Raw genomic sequence first — 24,211 nt, 5'->3', positions numbered from 1 at the left:
TGTTGTGATGTCTCTTGTGCAGATGAGAGATGGATATGAAAGAGGTGTATGTGGTGGCCGGCAGCTTCGTGGGGTTCCAGCTGTTCTTCTCGTGCGTCAGTCCGGTTCTGTCTTCCAACTTCACGCAGGGTTATGGGAAACTTCCTCCGCACAAACTCAATGACTGGAACTCCAGGTATGAGCCTCATATAACTTAGCACTGCTCTAATAGAAATGTGGTTAGAAATGCAAGCATAGATGGATGGGTAAACAGATTATTGTAAGTGTGTTCTTCCATGCTCCTAAATTCTCTAAATTCTGTGTGACCCTGGAACACAAAACCAGTCTTAAGTAGCACAGGTATATTTGTAGCAATAGTCAAAAATACATTGTATGGGTCAAAATGAATGATTTTTTTTTTTCTTTTATGCCAAAAATCATTAGGATATTTAAGTAAAGATCATGTTCCATGAAGATATTTTGTAAATTTCCTACCGTTAATATAAATCAACTTAATTTTTGATTAGTAATATGCATTGCTAAGAACTTAATTTGAACATCTTTAAAGGCGATTCTCTCCCTCAGATTCCAGATTTGACCCTTATGACTGGTTTTAATCTTTTCTCAAATCTTTTCTTCTTTTTTAAAAATTAAGAATAAAATTATACAGTTAAAAATAATTTTTTCTGCCATGACATTATCCATGAATTTTACATTTTAATAGTACAATAGTATAATCAAATTTATGTTGTCTCATGCTATCTTGAACATTTGGTTGCCTTGTCTAATACTTAAATCTTAAATGCTATGTTTGTAAATCTGTTGATTTATTAAGCTTTTGTAAAGTAATACTGTACTTAATATTTGAAACAACCCGATAAGCTAAGAAGAATGTCTTCAAAAGTACAAACAACCCTCCAAATATCATTCGTAATGTTGTCGAATGCAAGTATAGCCCAACAAAAGTGAGATCTAGTGATCTCTGTGCTGTATTGTGAAATGTAGCCAGTTTGGTCTAATCACCTTTCCTCTATGTAATCTTTCAAACCTGGTTAACTTTGACCTTACAGCACAAAGTTAGGAAGAGATAGGTCTCTGTACAATACTTTAAATGGTTATATAAACATCAGAGGATGACCACCCAAGTTTTTAACCCCAAATTGTTTCTAGAAGATGTTCAATTGAAAGTCATGACATGTCTTTAGTGAATATGATATTCTGTTTTAGGAAATATAAATGTTTTAAGGTTGTAATGGGAGCACAAAACCAACCGCATTGATTACTGATTGCATTTTCTGAAAGTTAGTTAAACAACCATTGCTTTTTAGCAATTCTACTATAATACATTTAAAAGTATAGTGTGTTTTTAAGAACACGAAGCATTTTGCACAATAGTTTGCTTATCTTTTGTGAATTGGCTTACACAGATCTGCTTAAAACCATTCACCTCAATGATGAAACATTTCACCTCAGTGATGAAACACACACATGTATACCAGGCTAATAGATCAGATCAAATCATAGCTCATTCTTTGTCAGCTAACTGCTGTAGATACCATTTTGTACTGTGTCAGCATCATGTTATCATCTTATTCCTAAATGCTGATTTCATTTGAACCCAGTGTGCAAAATTTTGATCTTCGTCCTGCTCAACCCAAACTGTCTTGTACTGCCCTTGGTACAGTTAATAAATTATGTACTTAAGTGTCTTATTTGGTGCCAGCATTTGCCAAATTTTGTCAAATTCAATTCATGCATTGGAATTGAAACATTGAACTGAATCGGCAACTGTACAAGAAGTCAAACCCAAACTCAATCTTTGATTACTGAAATGTTGTTGTTATGTCCTCAGGCTGGTGTCCACAGTCCATGCATTAATTGTGGGGCTGTTCTGTCTTTATATCCTCTGGTACGACGATGCCGTCAATGAAGACCCCGTCTGGTAAGTTTCAGAGAGTTTTAAAAAAATCTGCTGCTTTTTTGGATCTCATACTGATATTTTCCGTTTTGCAAAATCAAAAAGGCATCTTTCAGCTATTTTTGAAGCCATATATGTCCCAAAATCAAGAATGAAAAATATTCACATCTCAGTATCATGGACTATATGTCCAACTGAGAAACATTTCCCTTTATCCTAAAGTTTCAATTGAAACGTTTGCTCTGTCATCAGTAATGTGTCCTCTGTAGCCACACACAGTGCACACAACTGCCGTCTCATTTGTCTTCTTGTCTTTTATTTTCTTTTCTTCTTTCCCTCTCTTTAATCTTTCCTTTACTGCCTGCTGCCTGTTTGGTCTGCATCTTTGCATCCTGAAGGGGAAGAATGGTAATTTGTCTTTAGTGGTTGTCACGTCCTCTCTCCTCTATAGCTCTGCTCCAAAACCTAGTGAGCTGCCTACCGAGACAGCATTTTTAAGGCCTCATAAGCTCCTGACATGAAGCCTGTTGCAAAAGATAGACAGCAACATAAAATGTTTAAAGATAGATTGATAAAGATATACAGTACACAGCAAAGCAGCTCACTAGGAACAGAGCATATGTCTCCTTTTCACCTCACTAATATATTCATTAGGGCTTGGTAAAAATCGATTTCTCAATTCCCAGTTAATCTCAATTAATCAATTCCTTTTTTATGAAACAATATTGACTCAAATCTTAAGAATCGATTAGTCTAGTCTGTTCAATCATTTCAGTTATTGAGCAGAATATTGCAGCACACCCCCATCCGTTAAATCGTAATAAGCTTTGTGCTTAGTTACTTTCGAAATGAAACGAGGTCTCAGATTTTCAGATTTTATTACAGTATTCAAACAATAAATGCAGTTTCAGCACAAAATAAATATGAATGAATGTCTGAAGGTATGTTAAAAGAGAGTACAATTTACCGAAATCCAAATCTCGTCTCATGTATTCACTCAATCAGTGTTTGAAAGGCGGAAAGACGTCAGTGTAAAAGCTTGTAAACAATGTCACGTAACGTTACATTACCTCAGGAAAAAACATATTCAGTGACCATAAAACTCATTAGTCAGCTAGAAAAATAAACTAGGAGCATTTCGATATAAAACAAAATATATTCACCATACAACATATTCATTATCAATTATCAGTTAATCTCAATTGATCAATTCCCATTTTTATGAAATGATATTGACTCTTAAATCCCAAGAATCGATTAGTCTAGCCTGTTTTCAGTTAATGAACAGAATATTGTAGTCACCTCCTATCTAATAAATCGCAATAAACTTTGTGCTTTGTTATTTTTGATAGGAAATAAGGTCTCAGATTTTCAGATTTGTCCATTTTCTTACAGTATTCAAACTATAAATGCAGTTTCAGCATGAAATAAACATGAATGAATGTCTGAAGGTATGTTAAAAGAGAGTGAAACTTACCAAAATCCATATTCTGTCTCATGTATTCACTCAATCAGTGTTCAGTGGCGGAAAGACATCAGTGTTAAAGCTTGTAAACAATGTCACGTAACGTTACATTACCTCAGGAAAAAAACATATTAAGTTAATAAAAACTCATTAGTCAGCTAGAAAAATTTACTCTAGAGAGGAGCATTTTACAAAATACATTCACCATATAACATTCATTATCAATTATCAGTTAATCTCAATTAAACAATTCCCAATTTTATGAAACGATATTGACTCTTAAATCCCAAGAATCGATTAGTCTAGCCTGCTTTCAGTTAATGAACAGAATATTGTAGCCACCTCCTGTTTGATAAATCGCAATAAGCTTTGTGCTTTGGTACTCGGATTTTCAAATTTGTCCATTTTCTTACAGTATTCAATCAATAAATGCAGTTTTAGCACGAAATAAACATGAATGAATGTCAGAAGGTATGGTAAAAGAGAGTACAACTTAACGAAATCCATATCCTGTCTCATGTATTTACTCAAAAAGCTTGTAAACAATGTCACGTAACGTTACATTACCTCAGAAAAAACATATTCAGTGACCATAAAACATGTTAGTCAGCTAGAAAAATAAACTCTAGAGAGGAGCATTTCGATATATAACAAAATATATTCACCATGTATCATATTCATTATCATGTTTAATTTTTGAATAAATCCATCAAGTTTTTATGACAGCCACCATTTAAATGTTTGTATTTCAAAAAAACGAATTGGAGTAGAAATGTAATTATGTAATAGTAGATGCATTATTATATAAACAGCATTGAGTGTGATCTAAGCGTTTGTGTATAAAGCAGTTCATTTTAACCTTCAAGATTATAGCAATATAGTACCAACTGACTCTCATGTATATTTTACAGCAGTTAGGAGATTTTTTTTTTTCTTTTAGAAAATTTGGCGTGGACTGTACCTGATATTCATCCAAAATAATCAATGTTGAACCGAATCAGAAATCAAATCGCAAACTTGTGAATCTGAATCGAATCGATTTCAAATTTGTGTCAAAACCCAGCCCTAATATTCATATCTTATTCTTTTGCCATTTCTTATACAGTTGCTTATTTAATAATTTTTCTGCAGCCTTTTCCTATTTTTTTTTTTTGCATAGAGATTTTATTAAAAGTCATTTAATATAGAACCTTGAATCATGCCAAATTTCAAATTAATTACAAAACTGAAAATGTACTCACCCTCAGCCCATCCCAGATGTAGATGTTTCTTCATCTGAACAGATTTTAGCATTACATCACTTGCTCACCAATGGATCCTCTATTGTGAATGGGTGCCGTCAGAATGAGAGTCTAAACAGCTGATAAAAACATCACAGTAATCCACACCAGTCCAGTCCATTAATTAATGTCTTGTGAAACTAAAATCCAGCTAAAATATGAGCCCTCTTTCCATAATATTGCTATGAAATGGTAAGAGAGTATAGAAAGACCAACTTGATAAAGTCTCAGAGTGTGACTGTTTTGAGCTTTATATAAAGTCAGTAAACAAAATGTAGTGTATGTATAGAAAATTCGATTTTTTTTTCTTCTTGAGTCCCTTTCTCTCTATTTTCTCTTTCTGCTTGTCACCTCTGCTCTCGCTTTATTTCTTTTTTTCCCCTTACTCATCATCACCTCAATTTCCTTTGGTCACCTGTGCGAGTCAGTTCTTTCAGTGAGGGAACTGTATGTCTCTGTCTGTTTTCAGTGTTTCTTTTCCTCTCTTGCTTCTCACTCTCTCAGATCAGAGAGTTTTTAATCTTGCCAACAAGGCGCCTTTTCAACAGGAAACAACAGATTCCCAGACCCCCTCCTCTGCCATATCATGTGACAGTCCTACAGACTGTCTCGGCCAGTAATGCTACCCCAAAAAACACACCAAAAAAAGCATTAGAGAGGAGAGAGGGAGACTGCTGAGAACCCATTCCCATCAAACTCTCATAACATCCACATCCTAATACATACAGTGCAGTGGCGATTTCTTTAAGACTGCAAGGGAAGCTCAGCTTCCCCTATAATGTCACAAAATTAATGGTCAAATTACGTACTATTGTATTAACATTTTATTGACTAAAAATGCGTTAGAAAACGTTCATCTCAAAGACGAATTCGTTCAGAATCAGTTAGATATAGCAGGTCGGCTGACTTGATTTTCTTCTCATACATTCCTGTAGCGTCACAGTGCATTTCCCCATTGAAGCCCAGCGTCCATTGACTTCAATGGGGCTGCTTTGAAGGTTTTTTTTCAGTGCTTTGAAACTAGACGGTCATTGGATAAACGCTGCGATTATGTCCCGCCCACGGACGCTCAGCGTCTCTGGGGGTGAATGAGGAGTGGGCTGGCCTGGACGCTGAGCTTCTGCGTGATGATTGGAGGGTCTGTCGAAAGATTGCATCTCCTTTTGACTGACAGCGATTTTGTCCTATAAGGAATCGCTGAAGCTATTCGTTCGCGCTCTCTGCGGCCGCTCAGTCCCATCGTGGATTTCTCAAGTTCAGTCGAAATAAAAACTGCTGCAACCTATTTCTTTATATTTGCTTGGCGAAATTGCTTGATTTTCCTTGTTTCACTTTTACAGAGTTTAATTTTTTTTTTTGAACATTCATTCATATGAAACTGCACACGAAAAGTCACTGGAAAAGACGCCTAGTTGGTACGACAGGGTCACAGACCATTTTCTTGAAAAGGAACGTAGGGCAGAATTTACTTTTAAATAAATAGACAATTTTATGATGTAGACCGAAAATGAGCTTCCCCTATTTGACAGACCAGTAGCCGCCACTGATACAGTGTCATTCTATGACAATGTTTTTTGAGTACATTTCTTTTTAAAACATTTTTTTGTACTAAGTTTTGTCTATTCTTGTTGTGACCTGTCTGAGCAGCCACTGCATGAGTTTTAAATATCCAGTTTTGAGTGTAGGTAAAATTGCATTGTGCATCTCAAGCTACACTGATCAATATCAATATACATCAGTTTTTAACTAATGCATTTCAGAGCCGATGGTAATAGAGTTGGCAGTTTTACAGTTTAGCCATTACTTGTGCACAAGGCCTGGATGTAGTTTACCAAAACTACAACTAAAAACTAAAACTGTCAAAAAGCATTGCTGTTACTTAAAATAAAATATACCTACTATATAATACAAAATATAAGAAAACAAACTACATTTATTTTAGTTAGTTGGCAAGACAACATCTCTAACTTTTATTTAATTCAAAATCAGGTGCCAAAATAAAACCTACAATTTAAATAAAATTAATAAAAACCATATAGACAAATATTTAAAAAGCAAACATATGCAGAAAAACAAAGATATAAAATTCATGCTCAAGGTATTAATTGAAATGAGATAAATGTAAAGTGTTATAAAATATAATAAATATACACTATGAGTCAAAAGTTTTTGAACAGTAAGATTTTTAATGTTTTTTAAAGAAGCCTGCATTTATTTAATCAAAAGCACAGCAAAAACAGTATTATATTTTTGCTATTTAAATATACTGTTTTCTATTTGAATATATTTTAACATATAATTTATTTTAGAAATTATAGAAATTAACGATTTTATTTAGCAATTGATCAAGACATTTATAAGGTTACAAAATATTTCTATTTCAGATAAATGCTGTTCTTCTGAACTTCTATTCGTCAAAGAAACCTAAAAAAAATCTACTGAGCTGTTTTCAACATAATACTAATAATAAATGTTTTTGAGCCGCAAATCATTTCTGATTTCAAATCATTTCTGAAGGGTCATGTGACTGGAGTAATGATGCTAAAAATCACAGGAACAAATTGCATTTTAAAATATATTCAAATAAAAAACAGTTATTTTAAATAGTGCAAATATTTCAAAATTGTACAGTTTTTGCTGTAGTTTGGATCAAATAAATGCAGGCTTGTTGAGCAGAAGAGACTTGTTTAAAAACTTTTGACTGTTAGTTTAAGAAATCTTCAAAAAGTTCAAGTTGAAGTACTAAAATAACTAGAACTGAAGGAAGAATTTATAAAAAAAAATATAGATATATGATATAGATCAAAACACAACAAAAGTGAAAAAAATAATTAAAATGACAACTGAAAATTCTAAATATTAATATTAACTATAATGATGTATAAACGATACTATAATGTATACATTATAAAATATAAATTAAATGCTAATATTTCTACAGACATCTTGTTTTCAAGTTTCATGAGATGTTTGCTGTATAAAATGATGGTAAGAGTGTTCCTTCTGGCCAACTTGCCAAAAGAGGAAGTGATAAAAGATATTTTGATGTTCTTGCAGACTTCAAAAGCTGACATCATCCTCCTTTCAGCAGATGAAGTATGAAATAGTACATTATTTTAATAAGGGGTAGTTATGATGGTAACTGGGTTGATGCATAACATGCGGGCATAGTGACATGCCTTTTAGTTGACATCATGTCAAATTTGAGACTTGTCTCTTCATTTGAAACACTTATTTTGTAAAATGACCCAACACGTTTGTGAAAGAAACAATGTTTGATTCAATTATTGTGCTTTTGTTTGCCAAATTAGAAATGCTCAGTCAAATATGATTACCATTACATCAATTTACTCCAGTCTCGCCTGAAGAGTTACACTCCACAGAGCCTTTCAAACTTTCAAGCTGATCTCTTTGTGTTTTATGGAAATGACTGCATACTCCGTCATCAATCCTTACGCTATAATGGCTTTCATTAGACATTAGACTCGTCTTATTGTCTGAATCTCGTCTCTAAAACTAACCTGTTTGTCCAGATAGTGAACTGAATGAGATCAAAGGTGAAGAAACTTGCTTAGGTGTGTCCGTTTGAAGGCTAATACCACATCTGTCTGTCTTTTTTTTTTTTTTAAACCAGTGAGTTATCTGTACTCAGGTAAGAATAAAATAACATGATAATTGTGGGTTAAAGGTACTGTCAGAATGACATGCTCCACATTAAAACCATACTGACAGATCACAAACCAAAAAAAAAAAGATTAGATAACGGGGCACATTTAAATTATTTTCTGAGGAATTTTAATTATTATTAAGTTAGAATTATTAAGTTATAATGTAATGATTCTGCTGTCTTATTTTTTTCCTGCCAAGTTATGTCAAGGTTATGTACTTAAGGCTACAACAGTGCTATTTTAGTGTCATTGATAGACGATTATAGTTATTGTTGATATTTTCCATTAGATTTTAGATTTTAATTTGATTAATTCGATTTTTTTGTGTAAATCTCACAATTCTGGGAAAAAAGTCAGAATTGTGAGATATACAGACAATTCTGACTTTTTTTTCTCAGAATTGCATGATATAAACTAACTCGCAGTTCTAAGAAAAAAGTTACAATTGCGAGTGACTTTTTTCAGAATTGAGAGTTTATATCTCGCAATTCTTACTTTATTTCTCAGAAATTTATTTCTTAGAATACTGGCTTTATAACTTGCAATTGCGAGTTTATATGTCACAATTCAGAGAAAAATTGTGAGATATAAAGACAGTTTTGACTTTTTTCTCAGAATTGCGTGTCAAACAAAATTGCGAGAAATGAAGTCAGAATTGTACGATAACTCACAATTCTGACTTTTTTTCAGAATTTTGAGTTTAAATTCTCACAATTCTGACTTAATAACTATAAAGTCAGAATTGTGAGATATAAACGTGCAATTCTAAGAAAAAAGTGACAAGTCACATGTGAGTTTGTCTTGCAATTCTGACTTTATTTCTCAGAATTGTGAGTTTATTTTTTAGAGTTGAGAGTTTATGAGAGCAATTCTGACTTTATAACTTGCATTCACGAGTTTGTCTTGCAATTCTGACTTTATTCTTGCAAATGTAATTTTATATCTCGCAATTCTGACTTTTTTTTAGGATTGTAAGATATAAAATCACAATTCAGACTTTTTTTCAGAATTGAGTTTATATCTTGCAATTCTTACTTTATTTCTCAGAATTCTGGCTTTATAACTTGCAATTGTGAGTTTATATCTTACAATCCTGAGACAAATTGTAAGATAATAAAGACAGTTCTGACTTTTTTCTCAGAGTTGCATGATATAAACACAATTGCGAGAAATAAAGTCAGAATTGCGCAATAACTCAAAATTCTGACTTAATAACTATAAAGTCAGAATTGTGAGAGATAAACGTGCAATTCTAAGAAAAAAGTCACAATTGCGAGATATAATCTTGCAGTTTTGAGAAAAAAGTCACAATTGCGAGTTTATATCAAACAATTCTGCCTTAATTTCTCAGAAATGTGTTTATTTCTCAGAATTCTGACTTTATAACTTGCAATTGCGAAGTTATATCTCACAATTTGGAGAAAAAAAGAATTGCAAGATGGTAACTCGCAATTGGGAAAACGTCAAAATTGTGACAAACAATTGCGAGAAATAGTCAGAATTGCAAGGTAAAAACTCACAATTCTAACTTTTTTCAGAGTTGCAAGACATAACCTCAACTCTAAAAAAAAAATAAACTCACAGTTTTGAGGAAAAAGTTACATTGTGAGTTTATATCTTGCAATTCTGGCTTAGTTTCTCAGAATTGTGAGTTTATTTCTCAGAATTCTGACTTTATAACTTGCAACTGCGAAGTTATATCTCACAATTTGGAGAAAAAAAAGTCAGAATTGCGAGCTTCCATAGAAGTTTTGCTTTGGCAACTAGCTGAAATAAAATACGTTTGTTTTTGTTAATTAAGTTTATTTCAGTTTTGAAGTAACAGATAGACATAGACAGATGACCAAGACCACATGCAGACCCATGCAAAACACCAGATATACTTTTGCATCCAAGAAAGTGCATGATTTCTGTTTACAGATGGACAAATGCGGTCTATTAAAGTGAAGTCTTTCTTATTTTCTCCAAATTGTTTAGTAAGAAGTATCCTAAATACTTTAGAACCACTTGCACATGTAAGACTTCATATTCCAGGTGTAAAATCTTGCATTGACGCTGAGCGGGCAGTGAGAGTTGAGAGTTGAGAGGTCAGTAAAGGTGACAGCGGAGTCACGCTGAGTGTAACTGAGCTTCCTGTGTAAGAGAGGCCGCTGGAGCTCGTATTGAGATTGTGTTTCACACACCTCCTCTGCTACAGGACACCTGCGACCGCCATGTATCAGTTCCCCGATCGCTTTACAGGGTCACAGGGAGAAACACATCTCAGGGACACACATACTGTATAACGCTGCCTTGTTATCTGTTCACCAAGATATTCATCTTCCATATGGCGAGCGCACGGGTTTGTTTAGAGATTTCAACTCTCAAATGACCCCGTCAACTGCACTTGAATGTATTTTCGTGAAAACAAACCATTCATGCTGTCTCGGGCAGGGTTTTGTGGATGATTTTATTTTTACATGTAGTGCTACTATATACTGTTTGAGCATCAGGAACGATTGTTTATTAGTTTATGTGGCTTTTTTGTTCTGAATAGTGTCTTACTTAATTCTGGTCCTTGTTCAAAAGGACCTATTAGAGCATCTTTTAGTGTTTTAGGGCTCTATCATTTCTGTGACGCAGAAAACGCAAACAGAATCTACACTCTTAAAAATAAAGATTCTTTATTGGCATCAATGGTTCTATGAAGAACCTTGAACATCCATGGAACCTTTCAAATGCCTAAAAGGTTCTTTATAGTCAAAAAGGTTCTTTAGATTTTTAAAATATAATGTATTTCTTCAAAATGGTTCTTTAAGGAACTGTTCACTGAAAGGTTCTTTGGGGAACCAAAAATGGTTCTTCTATGGCATCACTGCAAAAACACCCTTTTGGAACCTTTATTTTTAAGAGTGTGGTCATTAAAATGGAATTTACTGTATGACGCAGAAAGTCTTGGAATTTGGCAAAAGTTCGGATGAGTAAATCAAAAGTAGTGCTGTACACTTAACAAGCCATTAGCAGAATCTGTAAAATGTGACGTCACAATTTACAAGCCCCGCCCACGACTGTTGACAGACACTGCCGTATTAGCAGTGGGTAAACCACACACAATCTGCCATGTTTATCTTCACGTTAGAGTATTTAAAAGCAGCATTCAAGTAAGAAATGTCATCTTATTAAAGCTATAGAGCCAGAGCAGTGAGTGATTTTCTGTTTATATTTTATTGTTTGGCTCATATTAACAGCGTAGACACCAGTACAGGTACTGCATATTAAGCTGCTGTCACGTTATACACAGATCTAATAAAAACAAGATTTCTTTCCCAGCTGTTTACCTTCACACACATAACCGACTGTGTTTTTGTAACTTCTGTGTGTTTTTACCATAAACTTGTGCGTGTTTGATAGTTTAAGCGCAGTAAGACATGAAAGAGAAGGCAAAGTTTCAGAACGATAGACATGATAATCAAAACCAAACATTTTTTTTGTCAAGGTGTCTGAGATACAAGCTGTAAAAGCACAGCTCTATTCTGAAAAAGGGGGCAGGAGCAGCAGCTCAATTGCATTTAAAGAGACATGCACGATAACAGCGTGTTTCTGCTTCCACTCAAAATAGACATTTTCAAAATTATAAATTGAATGATCTGTGGGGTATTTTGAGCTGAAACTTCACAGACACATTGTGGGGACACTTGAGATTTATGTTACATTTTGTAAAAAGGGGCATAGTAGGTGCCATTTAATCAAATTGCAATATGGACTAGTATCTGTGAATATTAAAGCGTAAAAGGACTGCTATTTAAATATGAAGTCTGGGTAACACTTTACAATAAGAGTACATGAATAATCATCTAAATTAATACTTAATTCATCACATAATGATTATTCAAGGCGTTAACTAATTATGAACTAACAAAGACTACAACTAGAGTCATACAGATTCATGCATGAATAACGGCAGCTTTACACGTTGATAGTTAATGCATTAAGTAACATTTATGGGTAAACTAAATCAAACTGCCTTTTAAGAAGGAATAAAAAATATTCTGACTTTAAAAATGTATTTAAGTAATTTAATCCTATCATAATTTAAGAATTTGACATCTTCAGCTTTGTCAGAAACATTGTTGGGTGGCAAAGGGTTAGTTGATCCTCCTCATCAAGTGTAGAAAATACTAAATACTCTAATGACTGATCTTGTCTGTTTTATGTTCTTCTCTTTCTCTTTAAACTCGCCCTATTGTGACTTATACACAGATAAAAACCCAAAACCCACAAAGAACATTTGTAGAACAATTCGAAGTGCTCATAACTTTCCACACACAAAAAAAAGATGCAGATGCAGATGCAAACATGATTCGGTTTACAAACGCAGACAACATTCAGCATTACCGTAACAACAAACCTTACGTGCAGAGCAAATGCCTAGAGTGTGCCACTAATGAGCGTCCTACCAGAAACAAACCTTACATACTGTAGTCACAGGAAGAAAAGACATTATGACTAACCATAAATGAATCAAAAAATAGACCAATAACACTAATATTTTGTATATGTTTTATTTAACAGATCTGTCTAAATAATGGCACTAATACTTTTAACAAACAATAATTTAATCATTTCAAATAAATGGACTATAGTAGGTTTGTTTCTGGTTTGTTTTCTTTGTGAATGAATGCGCGATTCTTTTTAAATACACACAGTATCACCGTAACTGAAAAGTATGGAAGTCTGTTTCCGCCACAGAATAAAACATTTTAAAAAGTTAATTGTGACTTTATATCTCGAATGACAAGATTTAAATTAACATATAAACTCTTGACTGAATTTCGCCTTTTTTTTTACGATTCTGGGTTTACATCTGGCAGTTCTGAATTTATATTTTGCAATTTTCTCAGAATTGCAAGGGAAAAAGTCAGAATTGTGAGATATAATCTCAGCATTGAAAGCTTAACTAGAATAAATTTTGACATAAATTTATTACTATTGTAAAGTAGAATGTACAATAAGGTTTCATTAGCTAACATTTCTTAATTTAGTAAACATTAACAACTACAGCATTTAATAATCTTAGTTAATATTAATTTTAGCATTTACTAATGCATTATTAAAATCAAAAGTTGTGTTAGTTAACATTGGTTAATGCACATGAACTAACAATTAACAGCTTTATTTTTATTAACTAATGCAGTGGTTCTTAAAGTGTGGAATCACAAAATTAAGTATAAATTAATGTTAAAACACAATATAATTTAATTTAATTGTTATTTGAGTAAAGTTTTAAATTTGTACAGTGCAGTTTTTATTTAACTTTTAGGTACAGCACATTGTAGCACTATACAGTGTTAATGTTCAAACTGTGTATTTACAGTGGCTAAAACAATAAATAGCTGTAGTTGAATAGTGAGGCCTACTACACTACTGTATTTTAATGCTGGTCATTTCGGTGGTACTTAAAGAGCCAAATATTTTCTGAGGTGATACTTGGTATAAAAAAGTTTGAGAACCACTGAACTAACGTTAACAAAGATTATTAAATACTGTAATAAATGTATTGTTTGTTGTTCGTTCAGGTTAGTTAATACATTAACTAATGTTAACAAATGGCCTTTTATTGTGTTAGCATAAAAATATTAATAATAATAAATACAGTTAATAATACATACATTCTAGAAACATTTCTATAAGTGTCTAAAGTGTCATTTTCAAAAAATCTTTTTTAACTAAATTTAGAATTTTGTAATTTCGAATATTACTGTATCTTTGAGTATCACAAATGTACTGTTTTCTTGGGCTTGTGTCATTTATTTATTTAGAAAGCCACAGTATTATTTATCATTTATCATTGATATTCTATTATAGTGTTTTTTTAATATTTTGGTTTTCATGCATATAGCCATTGTTGCTGATATGGCAATAAATAAGTAAATATAGTTTTAATCTGTTTTTATTTTTATAGTTGTAGTCATTGTTCAAACATAATTTAAGGAATATCATACAATATCACAATTTTTCGTCCATGTTTTAACTTAAACAGTAAACCTTTGCTAAAACTAAAAGGAATTGTTCACACATTTCATTTGATTACATTTTTTGTACGTTTAATGAATAAATTTATTACCATTTTTGATTATAAATTTACTGTATTAAATGATAAAACACAGAATAAAAAAAAAATGTTGGTAACACTTTACAGTAAGGTGTAATTTGTTAACATTAGTAAATGTATTAACTAACATAAATGAGCAATGAACAATACAATTGCTATTTATTAATCTTTCTTCATGTTAGTTAATAAAAATCCAGCCGTTCATTTTGAATAGATTACTATATTTTTCAAATGCATGAAACTGATTTGATATCAGACAGTTCAAAAGTTCACAACACCTTTTTTTTTTTTTTTTTACAAATCCATGTTCAGCCAGATAAAATGAATGCAGTATTGTTTCATGGGAATATGACTTTATTGTGTCACATCGGTTGTACATCTGGCAGTGTTGACAGTGGCGTGCTGCCAGTGACAGTAGAGTAATAAATGGCTTCAGTCAGAAACAGCAGCACTCCCTCATGCTTTGTGTCTGCTTTGGGTTTCCATCTGCAGGTTAACTGGGTGGTGACGCTTTCAGAAACAAGCAGTTCATGTTAAACTTGTTAAGTCCAAATGCTTGCATTGCTGACTGTCTGCATTTCTCACACTGTTGTTTTTGCCTTTTGTTGAGCTATATCCTTTTTTTGTCTTTCCTCAGGGGTGATCCTAACATGGTTAAGCTCAATGTGGCCATCACCTGTGGATACTTGTTCTATGGTATGAATCATTGTTTTATTACGGACGTTTAAGCACAGATTACACATAGCTCTTTTCAGGTTTGTCTACATTATTTTTAACTCTCTTGTTTTCTCTTCCGTCATCTCTTCTTCTCCCAGACCTGGTGCTACTAGCTTGTAACTGGAGTACCATGGGTGACGTCTTTTTTGTCTGTCACCATTTGGCGGCGCTGTATGCTTATGGATTTGTGCTGGTAAGTACCTAGAAATACAAAGGACATAAAAGGCCCTTGATACTGTGGATATTTCCTATAAATAGGGATAAAAAAAAAAACTTTGACTTTTTTTTTTTTATAGACAATTCTTAGAAGGTGTCATACATACTTAATAGAAACATTTCTTTAAGTGTCTAAAGCGTCATTTAAAAAAAAAACTTAAATTTAGAATTTTGTCATTTTGAATATTACTGTATCTTTGAATATTAAACATTTGCCGTTTTCCTGGGCTTGTCATTTAACTAATAAGTTACAGTATTATTTTAGTATCATTGAGATTCTATTATAGCGTTTTTTTTTTTGTTTTTTTTTTTGGTTTTCATAAATATAGCCATTGTTGCTGATATGGCTATAAATGAACAAATATATTTTGAATCAGTTATTTTTAATAGTTCTAGTCATTTTGTTTTGTTTTTGTAATTTTGAGTTCTTTTATATTTATATTTTCTAAATGTCTATATAGTTTTAGTTTTTGTTATTTTAATACATTCAGTTAAACTAAATTAAATGAGAAATTTGGCCTTGGCAACATGCTGAAATTATTTATTTATTTATTTATTTATTATTATTCGTTTTTATATCATTTTGATTAACATTTATATTATTTTGTAGTAACAAAATTGTTTTAATTTCAATTTTTAGTTAACAATAATAAGCCTAGTTAGTTAGTTAGGTAGACATGTTGTTTACACTGCCCTGGTTTGGCTGATAAAGACTTTTTTAAACATTAATACTAATGTTTCACTACTTATTTTAAAATAATAATAATAATAATAATAATATAAATGTAATAAATAACCCTAATGCTAATAATAATAAAATATGAAATGCTTTTAATGCTTTTTGCAATTTTGAATATTACCTTTGAATTTAGTGGAAGTTTAGTAAAGTAAGTTACAGCATTATTTTATCATTGAGTATCATTGAGATTGTATGATAATGCGTATTAATATTATGAATCAGTTTTTATTTGGATATTTTTATTAGTTTAGTTTATTATATTAATTTATTATTTATTAATTTCAGTTATTTTGTTTTTGTCATTTTTAGTAGTTTTTATATTTTACCTCTGATTAAAGGGAGCAAGCCAAGAGCGAAAGAAGAAGAAGAGTACTTTTTATATTTTATATTTTTTTCTGTATGTCTTTTAAAGTTTTTTTTTTTTTTTTTTTTTTTTTTTTTTTTACTGGATTTACTAAAATAAGTTTTACTTATTTTAGTAAATCCAGTTAAAATAAATTAAAATGAGAATTTTTGCCTTGGCAGCTTACTAAATTTACTATTTTTATTATTGTAATTTTATCTATTTATTTATTTATTTATTTTAGATTTTATTTTATTTTAGTTAATGTTTATATTATTTTGTAGTAACAAAACTGTTTTAATTTTAGTTTTTAGTTAACTATAAAAAGCCTAGTTAGTTAGTTAGACAGACATATTGTGTCATTTATTTATTTTAGTAAGTTAGTTACAGTATTATTTTAATATAATTGAGATTCTATGATTTTGTGTATTAATATTTGTATCTTTTTTTTGTTATTTTGTATAGTTTTTTGTTGTTGTTGTTGTTGTTTAGTAGTTTTTATATTTATATTTTCTATATGTCTATATATTTTTTATTGTTTTTATTTAAATTTGAGCTAGTTTAGTACATTCAGTTATACTAAATTAAAATGAGAAATTTTGCCTCGGCAACTTGCTGAAATTATTTTTATTTATTTATTTATTTAGTATTTTTTTTAGGTTTTATTTTAGTTAATGTTTATATTATTTTATTTTGTAGTAACAAAACTGTTTTAATTTTAGTTTTTTGTTAACTATAAAAAGCCTAATTAGTTAGTTAGACAGACATATTGTGTCATTTATTTATTTTAGTAAGTTAGTTACAGTATTATTTTAGTATAATTGAGATTCTATAATAGTGTGTATTAATTTTTTTTTTTGTTGTTGTTATTTTGTATAGTTTTTTTGTTGTTGTTGTTTAGTAGTTTTTATATTTATATTTTCTACATGTCTATATATTTCTTATTGTTTTAGCTAGTTTAGTACATTCAGTTGAACTAAATTAAAATGAGAAATTTTGCCTTGGCAACTTGAAATTATTTTTATTTGTTTATTTAGTATTTATTTAGGTTTTATTTTAGGTAATGTTTAGATTATTTTGTATTAACAAAACTGTTTTAATTTTAGTTTTTAGTTAATTATATGTGCCTAGTTAGTTAGTTAGTTAGTTAGTTAGACATGTTGGTTATACCACCCTGACTCTGGTTTGGCTGATAATGGCTTTTCAAATATTAATACTAATGTTTCACTACTTGTTTTTAATTATTTTGAATAACAATCTAAATTAAATAAATGATGATACTAATAATAATAAAAAATGTTTTCAAAAATGCTTTTAATTAAACTTTTTTTCAGCGATTTTGGATATTGCCTTTGAATATCACAAATTGCTTGTTTTCTTGGGCTTGTGTCATTTATTTATTTAGTAGGTATTATTGTAGCATTATTGAGATTATATGATAGTGTGTATTAATATTTTAAATCAGTTTTTATTTTTTATTTTTATAGTTTTGTTTTTGTCATATTTTTCTATATGTCTATATAGGTTTTTTTCTTTTAAGTTTTTAGTAATTTTAGTACATCTAGATTAAAATGAAAAATGTTGCTTTGGCAACTTGCGGAAATTATTATTTATTATTATTTATTATTTATTATTTTAGTTAACGTATATATTATTTTGCAGTAACAAAACTTGATTACTGCTTTAGAAATTCATCACCGTTTAAGGATGGTTACAACACGTAAAAAAATCCCAATTATTATGTAAAATATCAAATAAATTCATAAAATGAAAACAAGTTCCTCATAGGAGAGGTATTCAGACAAGTGTCTGTCTATATGATCTACATGTTTTATTTTTGTGTTTTTCAGTCACGTGGAGTGCTTCCTTATTTTGCGAACTTCCGACTGATTTCAGAATTGTCAACGCCATTTGTGAATCAAAGGTGAGATTCATTTATTCATTTGAGATTTCATTGATCCAAATGCTAAATGTCTCACCTGACCTCTGTTTCTCTCTCGGCAGGTGGTTTTTCGAAGCGTTAGCTTACCCTCGTACTCACCAGCTGGTAGTCGCCAACGGCGTCGCAATGGCGGTCGTGTTCTTCCTCGTGCGGATCGCCGTGATGCCCCCCTACTGGGCGAAAGTGTTTGGCACCTTCGGTACACCAGCGTTCGAAAGGCTCGGTCTGGCAGCTCAGGTGGCCTGGATCGTGTCCTGCGTTTGTTTGGATATCCTCAACACAATCTGGATGTACAAAATCGCCCGCGGCTGCTACAAGGTCATCACCGGCAAACTAAGAGGAGGTAAAGTGGACTCCAAAAAGAAAAATGACATGAACAACCACACAGACTGAGAATCAAACACAACAACGACAGATTAGATTAGACAGATTCTCAATCAGAATATAGCAACTTCTGAGTCTTTCAATTGCGCTCTGGATGGACGTGCTCTTGGTTGAGAGGAGAGAGTATCATAATCCCAGTGTGGTTTTAACCTCTATGTCATGTGCAGACAAACTAACCCGGTTATGCCTCAAACACAACCAAAGTGCCTCCAAGCACAAGGAGAAGCAATATGAAGCTTGTGACCACGAAAAGTCCATCAGATCTCCATCGCAAGGCCTTATCCAGTCAGCACCCAACCAATCGTTGCTTTGAGAGCCGTGTTTCCTGTGATATTTACACTGATGTGCCTCAGTGGCCTCCAAGTATAAATGTGTATCACTTATTCATCAACTTCATTCAGTCGGCTCTGTGAAACCTCAGATCTACCTCTATCGCCGTGTCAAGCACAAGTGCAGTACCTAACCGTCCCGGAACAAACACCTATGGACTTGAGGAACGTGAGGAACATCTTGAAAAGACAGCTGTTCTAGTTCAGACTTTCAGAACTCATCTTATATTGCACGTCAATCACGCGTTCGCATTTCCAGAAGACATTCTCCATGTGGAAATGAAGTGAAAGGTGGTTTCTAAAGTGAAAACCTGTGTGCATGCTTCAATTCTGACCACATGAGGTCACTTTGCATTAGATCCGAGTAACTGCAGTGGTTCATCTATTTCTCAGGTTCTTGTCTTTCCTAGAGCCCACATGCACAGGTTGTAAACAGTTTTGTTCTCGCCATGCAGATTATTTAAACATTCAAAGCTCGAGGCTTGATGGGAACTGGTGCAAATTCACATCTCACTTCTGTTTTTCCCTGGTTCTGACGTTTTCTTCCTGCCAAAGTCATGGGATTTTTTTTTTCAGCTTCCAGAACGACGTTTAGGCTTTTGTCGTGATTTATGAATGCTGTTGTGATTCTTTTGAATGTCAACCCACGTTGCGGTACAGCGTGTATGTATACGCAAAGACATATGCATTACTTATTCCTGCCAAGTATTTGACAAGAGTAAATCCCTCTGAAGTCAGAGCTAGCGTTTCTCTTTTAAAATTCAGGTACCTTGAAAATGAATGTTATTTTGAATGAGAATGGAAGAAGATTGTGGGAAATGTAGTGTTTTGCCTTGTATCCGTAATTCGAAATAACCAAATCATCCTCCAGGCCTTGAATATGTGAAGCTGTGACAAAAGAAATATACACTACCAGTCAAAAGTTTTTGAACAGTAAGATTTGTAATGTTTTTTCTGCTCACCAAACCTGCATTTATTTGATTCAAAGCACAGCGAAAACAGTAAAATTTTGAAATATTTTTACTATTTAAAATAACTGATTTCTATTAGAATATATTCTAAAATGTAATTTATTTCTGTGATTTCAAAGCTGAATTTTCAGCATCATTCAATGTCACATGATCCTTTAATATTTAAAACGGTTGAGTCAATTTTTAATTTTTCTTAGGATTGCTTGATGAATAGAAAAGGCATTTATCTGAAATAAAAAGCTTTTGTAACATTATACACTACCATTCAGAAGCTTAGGAGTCAGTATAATTTTTTGGAAAGGAATAATGGAAATAGTTTTATTTAGCAAGGATGTTTTAAATTGATATAATGTTACAAAATATTTTTATTTCTATTAAATGCTGTTTTTCTGAACTTCCTGAAAAAATTAAACTCAGCTTTTTTCAACATAATATTATTAATAATGCAAATCAAAATATTAGAATGATTTCTGAAGGATCATGTGATTAGAATAATTGTGCTAAAAATTCAGCTTTGAAATCACAGAAATAAATTATATATTCAAAAATATTCAAACAGAAATCAGTTCTTTTTAATTAGTAAAACAATTTACTGCTTTTTCTGTACTGTGGATCAAATAAATGCAGTCTTAGTGAGTTTTAAAGGACTTCTTCAAAAAGCATGAACTCTTACTGTTCAAAAACTTTTGACTGGCAGTGTACTTGGGAAGGAAATGGCCATTTGGTCATGTAATTATATGTACTTAGAATGTCTGAAATGAGCTAAAATCTTAGCTTTTATGGAAATGCAAAGGAGGTTAGGCTTTATGGTACGACATCAACACAATCGAATGCAATTGTGGCATTGATATTGTAATTTTTGTAATTTGATGAAGTGCTGATCGAAACTCAATAGGAAGTTTATCTACTGGACAAACTGATTGGCGATACTCAAAATAATAAATTGGCATAAATAGTTACACTACCGTTCAAAAGTTAGGGATCAGTAAGATTTGTAATTTGTAAAGTCTTTTCTGCTCATCAAGGCTGCGTTTAGTTAATTAAAAATACAGAAAAAACTGTAATATTGTGAAATATTATTGCAATTTAAAATTGTGGTTTTCTATGTTAATATGTTCGAAAATAGACTTTATTCCAGTGATGCAAAGCTGAATTTTCAGCATCATTACTCCAGTCTTCAGTGTCACATGATCCTTCAGAAATCATTCTAATATAATCTTGGAACCTGTGGTACTTTTTCAGGATTTTTTGATGAATTAAAAGTTAAAAAGAACATTAAAAAATGCGTTTATTTAAAAAAAAAAAATCATTTGTAAAAATATACACTACCGTTCAAAGTTTGGGATCAGCCACTTTTCTCTTTCGAAAGAAATTAATACTTTTATTCTGCAAGGATGTGTTAAATTAATAGTAAGGATTTAGAAAAGATAATATTTGAATAATTGCTGTTCTTTTGAACTTTTTATTCATTAAAGAATTCCAAAAAATATTAAGCAGCACAACTATTTACAAAATTGATAATAAATCAGCATATTAGAAGGATTTCTGAAGGATCATGTGACACTGAAGACTGAAGTAATGGCTGATGAAAATTCAGCTTTGCATCACAGAAATAAATTAAAATTTAAAGTATATTAAAATAGTAAACTGTAATTTTAAATTGCAATAATATTACGTTTTTTCTGTTTTTTTGATCAAATAAATGGAACTTTGATGAGCATAAAAGACTGCTTTGAAAAACATAAAAAGTCCTACTGATCCCAAACTATTGAACAGCAGTGTAAATATTAATAAAAACATTGATCATTTTCTGTTGAGCGGTCACTTAAATGTGCCTGTTGCTATATAAGCTACATTTGAGTATACAAAATAACAGTATAGATAGGACTAGTATAAAGCACCTCTAGAGTTAACACAACAGTAATATTAGTACCTCATCTAGCCTCAGATTAGCTTTTACTCTTACATCACTGTGGATTCTAAGGTGGAAAATGTAAGTTAGTAGATGGGATCCCCATATCAAATGTCGTCCCATTAGAGTTTATTGGTACGTTGTTTACAAAGTCCTTTGTAATCATCTATGCTGCACTTGCCTGCTCTCGATGGGTTCGACCCTCGTGTAGAGCAGACAGACAGTATCCTAACCCAGACAAAAGTGTTTTTCATGATTACAAGGAGCCCCAAATTGTTTGTCAGTGTTTCAAGCTCATGTGGTTTTAAAAAAAATGAACAGTCGCCAATTAAATTATATGGATTTATTAAGACGTTTTAAATTGCTTTGGTGCATTGGAGGACCCATATTTGTTTCTGATTATCAATAAGAAGCAATAATCTATAAAAGGGTGACTAGATGGACTTTTCTGCATGTTCAGATGTTTAAACAAGGATTTTTCATTTGTTCTAATGCTGTCGGGGTTTTGTACAGACAGCCTGGTATTCAGTGGAATCATTTACCATGTGCAATTTGGTGACTAGCCCAATGCCAGTATTGAAAATCTATGTAAGTGTATATAGTCTTTCAGTCTTGGAGTACAAGTCAAGAAGTCTTTTAAGAAGTGATTATAAGAATACTAAAATGAGCACAGAACTGTTGGATAATTGTAGTCGTTCAGTTCTCCAGTCTCTTGATTTGATTGATTTTATGTTCTTTTTTTTCTTTTAACACCTTACTGTTGTGGATCCAATCGTCTTTGGACATTTTAATGTGAAAATCAGCACCCAACAGAGGCCTTGGAGCCCCTGTGACTGTACACTTTGAAACCAATGTATGACCACTAATAATATCGTCAGTAGCAGTCAAACATGAGAAATGACAGATTAATAAACTTGAGATTATAAAAAGCCTGAACTGTTTTGTTACTTTTTTTGTTTAACTTTTGATTGTTATAGCTGAAAGCGACGATTTACGTTACTACTGAAGAGTTATTTTAATACTTTTATTTAGCAAGGATACATTAAATTAATCAAAATTGACAGTAAATAATGTTATAATGTTTTTTTTTACGTTTGGTTTATCGAAGAAAAAAATCTACAATAATATGAAGCACCTGAACTGTTTTCAATTTTGATAATAATACATGTTTCAAATCAGCATATTAGAATGATTTCAGCAGGATCATGTGACACTGAAGACTGGCGTAATGATGCTGAATGTAATCTTTTGAATGGTAATGTACCTTTTACACGTTTATCAGAATCATAAAAAGATTTAAGATTTAATAGTAGAATGGTTTCATGAATAAAATTAGATTTGGTGGGTCAAATTATTCATCCTCATGCTTGCGCTTTCCAAATTTTACACACTTTTTGAAATGTTTTATCATGACATGAATCAGCTTCACAAATTTTTAGCACCTATCTAGCAATGCCTTAGTAACCACCAAAACACCTACACAAACCTCTAGCAACTGCCTAGTAACACCTTAGTAACCAGCTTTACAAACCTCTTGTAAATGCCTAGTTACACCTTAGTAACCAGCTTCACAAACCTCTTGTAACTGCCTAGTTACACATTAGTTATCCAGTTTCACAAACCTCTTGTAACTGCCTAGTTACACCTTAGTAACCAGCTTCACAAGCCTCATGCAACTGCCTAGTTACACCTTAGTAACCAGTTTCACAAACCTTTTGTAACTGCCTAGTAACACCTTAGAAACCACCAGAACATCTTACTCTCTAGCAACTGCCTAACAACTCCCTAGCACCTGCCTAGCAACACCTTAGAAACCCTCTAGCACCTGCCTTGCAACACCTTAGTAACCACCAGCTTCACAAACTTCTAGCAACTACCTAGCAAAGCCTTAGTAACTACCAGAACACCTTCACAAACCTCTAGCAACTGCCTAGTAACACCTTAGTAACCAGCTTTACAAACCTCTTGTAACTGGCTAGCAACACCTTAGAAACCATCAGCTTTGCAAACTTCTAGCAACTGCCTAGAAACACCTCACTAACCACCAGCTTCACAAACTTATAGCAACTACCTAGCAAAACCTTAGTAACCACCAGAACACCTTCACAAACCTCTAGCAACTGCCTAGTAACACCTTAGTAACCACCTTTACAAACCTCTTGTAACTGCCTAGGAACGCCTTAGTAACCAGCTTCACAAACCTGTAGGAACTGCCTATCGGCACCAGAATACATTAGAAACCCTCTGGCAACTGTCT

The 24,211-nt window shown here is 32.2% G+C and overlaps 2 protein-coding genes across 5 annotated transcripts in view; both read left to right on the top strand.

Moving 5' to 3' along the window:
* LOC141332327 (TLC domain-containing protein 4-B) lies at positions 1–22,886 on the top strand. The gene is made up of 6 exons (XM_073837466.1): positions 1–175; positions 1,832–1,921; positions 15,039–15,097; positions 15,217–15,311; positions 18,267–18,340; positions 18,421–22,886. The coding sequence occupies exons 1-6, from the start codon at positions 30–32 to the stop codon at positions 18,749–18,751; spliced, it is 795 nt and encodes a 264-aa protein (XP_073693567.1). The 5' UTR covers positions 1–29; the 3' UTR covers positions 18,752–22,886.
* plppr2a (phospholipid phosphatase related 2a) overlaps positions 1–24,211 on the top strand; it is a 92,167-nt gene that overhangs the window by 29,165 nt on the left and 38,791 nt on the right. The window lies entirely within an intron of this gene.

Source organism: Garra rufa, chromosome 1 (assembly GCF_049309525.1).
Source record: "Garra rufa chromosome 1, GarRuf1.0, whole genome shotgun sequence".
NCBI classification, from domain to species: Eukaryota; Metazoa; Chordata; class Actinopteri; order Cypriniformes; family Cyprinidae; genus Garra; species Garra rufa.
Note: the sequence above shows the minus strand (reverse complement) of the source record. Positions and strands in the feature narration are given on the sequence as shown.

Excerpts from the sequence above, each read along its gene's own strand:
- LOC141332327 (XM_073837466.1), top strand. The coding sequence starts at position 30 with ATGGATATGAAAGAGGTGTATGTGGTGGCCGGCAGCTTCGTGGGGTTC. Across the intron at positions 15,098-15,216 it reads CTGTGGATACTTGTTCTATG|ACCTGGTGCTACTAGCTTGT; the intron begins GTATGAATCATT and ends TTCTTCTCCCAG. Across the intron at positions 18,341-18,420 it reads ACGCCATTTGTGAATCAAAG|GTGGTTTTTCGAAGCGTTAG; the intron begins GTGAGATTCATT and ends CTCTCTCGGCAG.